The following is a 10020-nucleotide window of genomic DNA, read 5'->3' on the forward strand; positions in this document are numbered from 1 at the left end:
TCAAGATCTCGGTGACTTATAAATCTTAATACTAATAAGTATTCAGATATATATGTTAACTCGTATATCACTTTGACTTACTATGGGTGAAAGTTATATACTCACTCGAGTACTCTGTATCTTGGGTGATAGCGGTTAATATATTATATTTGATTATCTGTATTAGTACCCGTATCCGGTATAGGATAATGACATCCCCTTAAGGAGCTCAATAAGGTTTATTACGCTAAACCCTGCAGGTTGATTAAGTTCAGGCGTAATAATAAAGTTTGAGTGGTACTGCTTAAGGAATAATTAAGAGATTAATTAATTTAAGCTGTCAGAGCTCTAATTAATTAATGGATGTCGGATATTTTAAATACGGAGATTTAATAAGTCTAAATACAAGCCCCGACTCATCATCGGCAATAAAGGGGTAAGTCAGTATCGGTTCTCTAGTGGAATGAACTGATATTTATAAATTAATTATGGTCTGGGCTGACCATGGATAAATTAATTTATTTGAGGCCCATCTTTATTCCTTGTATCTGGTCCCTGGGCTGGCCCAATGTCTCCTAGCCCAAGAAGACAGAATTTTCGGCCCTCACTAAGAAAGTGGCGCCTCCTCCCTTTTTCTATATTATTAAATACAGCTGTCAGCTCTCAGGAAAATACACTGATAAAAATTAGGGTTTTTGAGAGCAGAGGGAGGCGCAGAAACGTGGGACGCCATTCTGTCTTGGGAATTTCCATAGCTCGTTGTCCATCCAACGTTGGGAATTGAGCGGGATACAGTCGAGAAGATCAGAGCTGGAGTCAGATCCTTTCGACGCAATCATCAACAGTTTGTGCACCCGATTCTCAAGTAAGTTTTCCTAACACCTATGTGCAGCTGTTAAATTCATAGGAGCATGTTAGGAATTAATCGTTGTATGGTAAATTAATAATAACCAAGAAACGATCATCGGGCAAAGTGGAACGTTAATTCAATTTAATATTCCTTCAATTGGTATCAGAGCCAAGGATTAATTTCTTGGCTCTATTATTAATTTATGTACGATTAATAATATGCGTTGTTTTTTACTGCTGTTGTTCTTCGTGGCTTGTTGATTCGTGGGATACGTCGTTTGACGTTGTAATCAGTTTTTCACCACGAGAAAATCCATGGTTAGATTAGAATTTCAATTGTATTTGTTTTTCCGTTGTAAATCTGTAAAATCGAGGAACGAAACGAGGATGACGACGGATCAACAAACGAAGAACGGTGTGAGGAGTGTGGCACGGGTTGCCGGATCATGGCGAGGCGTGGGTGACCGAGAGCGAGGGCTGCGGGCCGAGGGCAGCGCGCGCGCGGGTGCGTGCACACCGCGCGCAGCGCGCCCAGGCAGGCGACCGCGCGGCCGCTGCTGCTCCCCGGTCTGGACACGCGCTGATGGCGAGGCGGGCTCGGCTAGGGCTGGGCGAACGGCTGGAAGCAGTGGGCAGGGGTGGTGCGCGCCCGGGGCTGCGCCTGCGCGCTCTGCGCGCTGCGCGCCCGGCGAGCGGTGCACTACCGTTGTTGTTGTCGTCCGCTGGAGCTGCTGCCGCCGAGCGCCTGTTGCTGCTGTTGCTGGAGGCTGCCGACCGGGTGCTGGTGGCTGCGCGCGCGCCTGCTGCCGCTGTGCGCGAGGACTGCCGGAAGCACCGAGGCCCGGACGGTGCTAATGCAGCGCCGGGCTGCTGTCAGCGCCGGGACGCTGCGTGCGCCTTGGCTGCTGCAGCACCGGCGTGCTGCTGTGCGGCGCTGAGGGCTGATGTGCGGCGGTGGAGGCTGCCAAGGGCGGCGGCGACTAGGGTTTCCAAACCCTAGCTGCGTCTCAAACTTGTGATTCATGATTCCTGGTGCTTAATTTCTTGTGAATTATTTGGCCAATAATTTACATGTTTAGTTGTTCGATTTGAAGACTTGAATGCGATAATTGTTCAGCCGATTCAGGAATGCATGTTATAGTAGTAGCCTTGAGTTTGAATGGGATAGGTGAAACTATAGGGAGCTATTCTTTGTGTACGCTTGTGAGTTAATTTATTCCTTGGAGTCTTGAATGTGAAGGGGGGTAAATTAATCTACTTTCATAGGTGTTCGTTAGAGAAGCTTGTAAAAAGTTCTGTGATCTCTCATCAGGGTTGGATTAAATTGGTAATTGAATCAATAAATTAAATGCATGTAATTAATTAGAAAAAGTACATCCCTAGGGTCAGAGTCTGTTATTATTTGAGTTTTTATCCTATTTTATTTGCTTTGTTTTGATTTTAGTTTTATTCTTCATTCTTATTTGAGTTTGCCTGAATATTACTAGAGTTTATTTAGGATTACTTAGAGTGATTCGTTATAATAGTCCTTCTGGATACGATACTCTGCTTGCTGTTTTCGTGCTACAATTATACTGTTTAGTTGCAGTTATTGTTGTTAAGAAATTAGCGATCAACTTTTTGGAGAGCTGGAAAGTCATGGCAGAGCTGGAAAGTCAGCTCTGTAGAAGTAGTCAGCTATGGATAAGGAGATTGCCAGCTCTAGAAAAGTGTTGGCGTAGGTAGCTCTGGAGTTTGTCAGCTCTGAAGATGTATCAGCTCTGGACGAATAAATGCCAGTGATTTATGCTTAATTTACTCTATTTTTAAGGGTTTGTTTATGCATGTTTTAAGATAATCTTCTGGAAATTGGTGCGTTTATGGTGTATTTTATGCTTTGCAGGAGATTTAGGCTTTCGAGATGGAAGAATGCAGTTTTGAATGAATTTGGAAGAATTTAGCGTTCTCCAGGTGTTCTGGTTTCCAGAGCAGAGGAACCGACATGTCCAGAGCAGAGAAATCACCATTCCTCTGGAGTCAGAGAAATCAAAGTTCAGTGCAGCGAAATCCACGAACGCCAGAGGAATCGAAGCGAGGCCGGAAACGCCAGAGGACTCATAAGGCGCCAGAGGAGTCGCCATTCCGGAGCGCTAGTCGAGGCCAGAGGAGTCGAGGTCAGAGGAGTCGATGCCAGAGGATTCGCTTCCCCGCTGCCAGAGCGGAGGAATGCCAGAGCGGAGAAATGCCAGAGCGGAGGTCCATTTCTCTGGCGCAACCTATTCCGCTGGCGAGGTCAGAGAAATCACCTATTCCTCTGGCAATACCATTCCTCTGGCGATAGCAGAGAATTCGTCATTTCTCGGGCGCGACCTGTTTCCCGAGAGACAATCGTTCCTCTAGCGAGAGCTGCGAAGTTGGCAAAAGTGGGAGTATTTTCCGGAGCGCGCATCCAGCTAGAGAGTTGCCTTATTTCACACGATTCTATTACCTTTAGAATTCTACTTTGCATGGCAACTTCCATGTTGATCTGAAGGAAATCTGAAAACTATAAATAGGTCCTCTTTTGACCTATTGAAGATATCCGAGAATCCTAGCATTCATACTTTAGTTTTTAGCTTTAGAATTTTATTGCTTTCTAGTTTTAAGGCTTGGATCAAGATTGAAGATTCAAGCCGCTACTTCAGTTTTTAATTATGCTTTTGTTTTATTTTGCTATGTCTGGCTAGTTTCTTTTAGCTGATTATAGGGTTTGTAAATAGTTGATTGAATTTATGTGATTTATTTGTTAATATCTTTGTGCATTCCAGTTTATGATTCATAATTCCTGGTGCTTAATTTCTTGTGAATTATCTGATCAATAGTTTGCATGTTTAGCTATTCGGTTTGAGACCTAGCGGAGATAACTGTTTAGCGGATTCAGGAATGTATGATATGATTTTAACCTTGAGACCTAGCGGAGATAGGTGGATCATAGGGAGCTATTCTTAGGAACTTTTGGGAGTTAGTAGATTTTCTTGAGACCTAACGGAGATAGATAATTTACTAATCTACGATCGTTGCTGCTCTAGCGAGAGTAATTGATTAATTAAGTGATCTCTCATCATAACTGGATTAAATTGGTACATAGGATTAATAGATTTATTGCGTAGATTTAATTGATGAATTTACTACCCTAGGATCAGTTGTCTTTTAATACTTGATTTTTCCTACGTGATTTTAATTATTGTTATTAGTGTTTTAGTTTAAGTTAATTAAACTTTCCTTATTTCGTTTGCCTGAATATTACTAGAGTTTAATTAGGATTACTTAGAGTGATTCGTTATAATAGTCCATGTGGATACGATACTCGGTTACTTGTTATTTGTGCTACAATTGCACCGTGTTAGTTGCGGTAATTTGTTGCTAATAATTTAGTGATCAGCCAGCTCTGTAGATTTAGCTCTGCATACATGAATGCCAGCTCTGGCAAGGAAGTCTGGAAGGTCCGCTCTATCGAGATTTGTCGGTTCTGGAACTCAGCTCTGACTTGGGATTGTTAGCTCTGGCTCTGGCACGGGAAATCCACTCTGACGAATGGACTTCAGCTCTTTCAGCTCTAGCAAGACAACAGAGTATGCGTCGTCAGCTCTGGACACCACTTTGAGCCCAAAATAGCCAATTCTGATCCAAAAACTCGAACAAAACATTCTTCAGCCTATTTTATCAAAAGCTCCTACAAACCATTAAACAAACCCATAAACGCACCAACTTCCAGAATATTTAACTCATAAATAGCACAATCAAACCCCTAAATTAAGAACAATTAGGCATAAATCAACAGTTGTAATCATATTTCTCGTCACATCCATTGGGAAGATATTACTCAGTTTACGGTTGAACACATGGTTATTCTTGGTGACTTTAATGTTATTCTTGGAGCGCATGAGAATAAAGGCTGCAGGCGTCCGTCTCGTATCTCCTGTAGAGAGTTTCCGACTTTTATTGACAATAATGAGCTCATTCAAGCCGACTCTAGCGGACCGTTTTACACCTGGACGGATCGTCGCCGGTTCCCTCTTACTACGAAATCCATGTTGGACAGAGTTCTTTTTACCAGTGCTTTTGTTGATCATTGGCATTCGGCAAATGTAACTGTGCTTCCTCGCAATGGCTCGGATCACGCCCCTATTCTGCTTAAGGCGCATCCGGCTTCTTCCGCTGTGATTTCAAAGCCTTTTCATTTTTTAAATATATGGTGTGATCATTCTGACTTTCTTCCTATGGTTTCTAGATCTTGGTCTGCCCCCATTCATTTCCGCTGCCCCATGGTTCGGTTTATGCAAAAGCTCAAGCATCTCAGAAAGGATATTAAAATTTGGAATCGAGAGGTTTTTGGTAATTTCAACGTTTCGCTGGCGGACTTGAATTCTAAACTCTCTTTGCTGCAGATTGAGATTGACAACAATGGTTATTCAGATGCTCTTTTTGATAGCGAGGTGTGGCTTCAGGCTTCGATTGCCTCGATTCTTTCTCAGCAATCTGCTCTCCTTCGGCAGAAGAGCAGGGTTCGTTGGCTTACCGATGGTGATCGTAACACTCGTTTCTTTCATAACAGGGTGAAAATGCGATGCTCTACTCTGACTATCAATTATCTGGACATTGAAGGGGAGTTGGTGGATGATCATGATCGCATGGCTGATCATGTTGTGCATTTTTATAAGGAGCTTTTCTCTCAGGACGCTCCACTCAATCAAGACTTATCTTGGATTTCGAACTACATTTTTGGTTTATGAGGATCAGGCTTCTGATCTTACTTGTGTCCCCGTTGTTGAGGAAATTAAAGCTACAATCTTCTCGATGGATAAGGATAGCTCTCCCGGACCTGACGGTTTTTTTTTATCAGAAAAGGAAAATTTATTCAAACACTTGGTACCAGTGGTACCGAAATAAGTTACACAATTACACTTGAAATTGATCCAGACATCCATGAGGAGAAACACATCTCCTTTTCATTCAATTTAAAAATCATGTTCCAACTCCAAAGTCTTACTTTTATCTCCCCAATCAAGCTTTGAACTTCCCAATTCTTTCCATCAAATCTCCTCTCATTGCGACTCTTCCAAAGTAACCAAGTGGTACAGATCCAAAGAGCCCTAAGAAACTTCGAACTCTTTTTCCTCCCCAAGTTAGTAAACGCGTCGAAATGTTCAATCGTACCTTGTGGTCGCAGAGTGTGAACGCCCAGCCATCTTTGCACTCCTATCCAAACCTCTTCAGTCTTTGGGCACCTCGTAAATAAGTGATTTGCCGATTCCAGTTGGTGGCAGCAAGCATTGCACATGAGCTCCACTTCACCAATTGGAATGTTTGGTAATCTATTCCTCAGTAATCTCCAAGAAGTGACTATTGCCTTCTGAGGAACCGGAGTGTCCCACATTTTCTGCATCATTTCTTTGCTGAAACTCGTTTGTGTTGCAGTGTTCCTTGAGTCTTGAATGATGTTGTAGGCTGATTTTGTTGAGAATGACACGTCCTTGGTTGCACTCCATACCCATGAATCTTCCTTTCCTGCAATAGGTACAGCAGTAGAGATAGTAACAGCAAGGTCGTTAGTCATCGCTCTCTCCCTCTAAAAAAGATCTCGTCTTCATTTCAGATCCCACACCCAGCTCCCCTCCACCCACCTTCCAACGTCACTAACAGTTGCTTCCTTATTATTGCTAAGGTGAAACAATATGGGGAACTCTAACTTAAGCGGTCTCAAGCCCACCCAAATGTGCTCCCAGAATTTTGTATCGCTTCCACTTCCCAACTTGCTCCTAATATTGTTGCCGAACCATTTCTCCGAATGTTTGGCTGCATTGGTAAGAACTCTAGACCACCACCTGGCTCTATTTCTGCTTTGCCCAGATGTTTTCATCCCCTCTTCCCCCCACTCTAACTCCCCATAAATCGACCTCACCGTCCTCGCCCACAGCTTCCCCTTCCCCACCAAATATCTCCAAACCCATCTCAAAACTAACGCCAAGTTAAACCCATTTCAAAACATCCCGGACCTGACGGTTTTGATGGGATGTTTTATCACAAGGCCTGGGATGTTATCTCGGCGGATGTCATTATGGTGGTCCAATGTTTCTTCACTCATCACTATTTGGCCACTGGCATGAATTCTAACGTGCTTAGTCTTTTACCCAATAAGAAAGATGCTCGGTATATTTCCGACTATCGGCCAATTGTGCTGGGGAATTTCATTTTTAAAATCATTGCTAAGATTCTCACGGTTCGGCTCAACAGAATTGCTCCTGGCATTATCTCTGATAATCAATTTGGGTTCATCTGGGGTCGCGCCATTCACTAGTGCATGATGCTTGCTTCCGAGGGCATGAATTGCATGGAACGATCTTGTAAGGGCAAGAATATGGCTCTAAAAGTTGACATTAAGAAAGCTTTTGATACCCTTAATTGGGATTTTATCCGGACTGTGCTCAAGAACTTTGGTTTTCCTAATATTTTTTGCTCTTGGATCGACATGATTCTCACTTCCGCTCGTATCTCGGTCCACTTTAACGGCACTTTTCATGATTATTTTGCCTGCAGTAGGGGTGTTCGACAAGGAGACCCTCTTTCTCCTATTATGTTTGGCATTGCAGAGGATGTTTTGAGCAGACTCCTTCTGGATGCTTCGATTTGGCGGCTCATTACTCCTATGCGCTATTCTAGAAAGGAGTTTTTCCCGTCCCATCTTCTTTATGCTGACAATGTCCTCTTATTTTGTCAAGTTTCTAAGAGAAATAATGTTATGATAGATTCGGTTCTTCAAATTTATGCTGTTTCTGGACAGCACTGCAATAAGAATAAGTCAACCGTCTATTTTGGAAAAGGGGTATCTACAGCGCGGAAATGGCGGATATCTCGGGCCTTGGGTTTCGGCGCTGGTTCCACTCCGTTTATTTATCTTAGGCTCCATATTTTTGTTGGACGGGTCACTAAGCTCGCCCCGATTAGAGATAAAATTTTGGCGCACTTTCCGTGTTGTCAAGGGAAGCAATTGTCCATGGCCGATCGGATTTGTCTGATAAATTCGGTGATCAACAGTTCAGCTGTTCATAGCATGCTCGTGTACAAATGGTCGGTTAAGCTGCTTCATGAACTTGATCGTGCTTGTAGATCTTTCATTTGGACTGGGAGTATTTTGCAGAAGCCGGTCTCTTCGGTTAATTGGAACAAAATGAGGGCTATTAAGGCCCAAGGAGGAGTCGGTATTAAATCTTTCTTGGATATTAACTCTAGCTTTATGTATAGACTTGGCTGGTACATCATGAAGTTGGGCTCATTTGGTTACTCTCTTCTTCGAAAAAAGTATCTCACCAGCGTTATGGAGCCGATCTCGCGGTGGGCTTCTTCTTCTATTTGGACTGGGGTTCGTCACTTCATTCGCTCCTTGGCTGCTGATTCTTTCTGCATGGTTGGGCTGGGTGACACTATTTATTTATGGAGAGATAATTGGCTTGGTTATCGTCTTTCTAAGAGGCTGAAAATTTCGGATTACATACCCTTCTTTCATCAAAAGGTTTCGGATTATCTCTTTGATGGTACTTGGCATCTTACCGAGAGCTTTGTGAGTGCCTTTCCAACCGTGGCTTTGGATATCATCATGACCCCTATTTCTGCTGAGAAAGATGATAGAGCTTGGGTTCATTCGAGCTTTGGAGAGGTTACCGCGGCTCTAGCTTTTGATCATATTCGCCCTTCTTTTCCTATTGTTGATTGGGGTGGCTGGATTTGGACCCCTTTTATTCCTATGCGTAGATCATTGCTAGTCTGGCGCGATATTATAGGAAGGTTACCCACTTTTGATGTACTGCAAAGACATGGTTTCTTGGGGCCTAACCGCTGCTCTTTTTGTTGTGGCAATGAGGAAACGGCAGACCATATCCTCTGGTCTTGCTCACTTTCTAAAGATATTTGGAAGGATTTCATGAGCTGGTTTAATCTAGAGTTGCCGGATTATTATGATATTGGCAGCTTCATCAGATATGCTATGGGTTTTAAGGCTGGAAAACAAGTGTATAACATTTAGCGGATCGAGGTCGTTTCATTGATTTGGAGCTTATGGAATCATTGTAATGATATTATTTTCAACGTTAGAGCCCCTTCTCGACATGTTGAATAGATTCAGCTCAAGGTTTTCTTGACCGAGGCGGCAAATAATTTCGACGTGGAGCCGATGAACAATTCTATTTCGGACCTTCTAATTCTTAGAGCTCTCTTGATTCCCGGCAAGGCCAAGCGGCCTCTGACTTACATCTACATCACGTGGCAGCTTCCTCCTCCCAACTGGGACAAAATTAATATTGATGGGTCCGTCCGGTATGGCATCATACACGCTGGAGGGGTTGTACGTAATGCTTTCAATGAGGTGATCAGCTGCTTTCATTTCTCTGGGAGTAGGGACACGGCTTTTGAAGCGGAGCTTTTTGCTCTCATTATTGCTATAGAGAGCACCCATAAAATGGGTTGGCAGCAAGTCTGGTTTGAGGCCAACTCCATGTTCGTTGTTAGTCTCCTGAGCTCTCAATCTTTAAGTGTTTCTTGGCGTTTCAAAGCTTGTTGGATTCAGGCGTTATCTTATGCGGCTACCTTTTCTTACCGGATCTCTCATATTTACCGTGAGGGCAATAGAGTCGCGGATTATTTGGCCTCTCATGTTAAAGATGAAGGTTATTGGTCTCATGATGCTGCAGATATTAGACAGCTGGTTATGGAGGATCTTTATCTTCCTTTCTTTACTCACAGTTGGTTGAAGATGCTTCCCCTGTTCTGCCTCTGTTTGTTGCCTCATTCATGTTGCTGAGGATATTTTGGAACAAGAAAGTTGTTAAGTGCCCACTTTAAATTGGGTTAATTCCTTATTAGTTGTTAATACGTGAACTTTTTCACTCGTTTTACCTTTTGAAAGGTTGCAATATTTTTTGGTCATTGGAAAGTTGGTTGCACAGCTTTAGTATTTTCAATTCCATCATATTATATTTATATGTCATCTTTGCAGTGACAAACAAAAGATTAAAGTGTTCCCAAGGGAGACACCAAGCGGTGCGACCTCCTGTGTGTGAACAGTGAGGTCTTGGATTCAAACCCCACTGTTCCCCTCCCCAACTCCCCCAAGTAAAAAAAAAAACAAAAGATTAAAGTGTTCATTTCAACATATTAAAGGTCACATTAAAATTGCAAAAT

General features: G+C 43.0%; 1 protein-coding gene across 1 annotated transcript; it reads right to left on the reverse strand.

The window, feature by feature from the left end:
- Positions 1-5737: 5737 nt before the first annotated feature.
- LOC131023279 (uncharacterized) lies at positions 5738-6403 on the reverse strand. Its single transcript, XM_057952825.1, has one exon. The coding sequence runs from the start codon at positions 6401-6403 to the stop codon at positions 5738-5740; it is 666 nt and encodes a 221-aa protein (XP_057808808.1).
- Between the last annotated feature and the right edge of the window lie 3617 nt (positions 6404-10020).

This window comes from Salvia miltiorrhiza, chromosome 4 (genome assembly GCF_028751815.1).
Source record: "Salvia miltiorrhiza cultivar Shanhuang (shh) chromosome 4, IMPLAD_Smil_shh, whole genome shotgun sequence".
NCBI lineage: Eukaryota > Viridiplantae > Streptophyta > Magnoliopsida > Lamiales > Lamiaceae > Salvia > Salvia miltiorrhiza.

Excerpts from the sequence above, each read along its gene's own strand:
- LOC131023279 (XM_057952825.1), bottom strand. The coding sequence starts at position 6,403 with ATGACTAACGACCTTGCTGTTACTATCTCTACTGCTGTACCTATTGCA.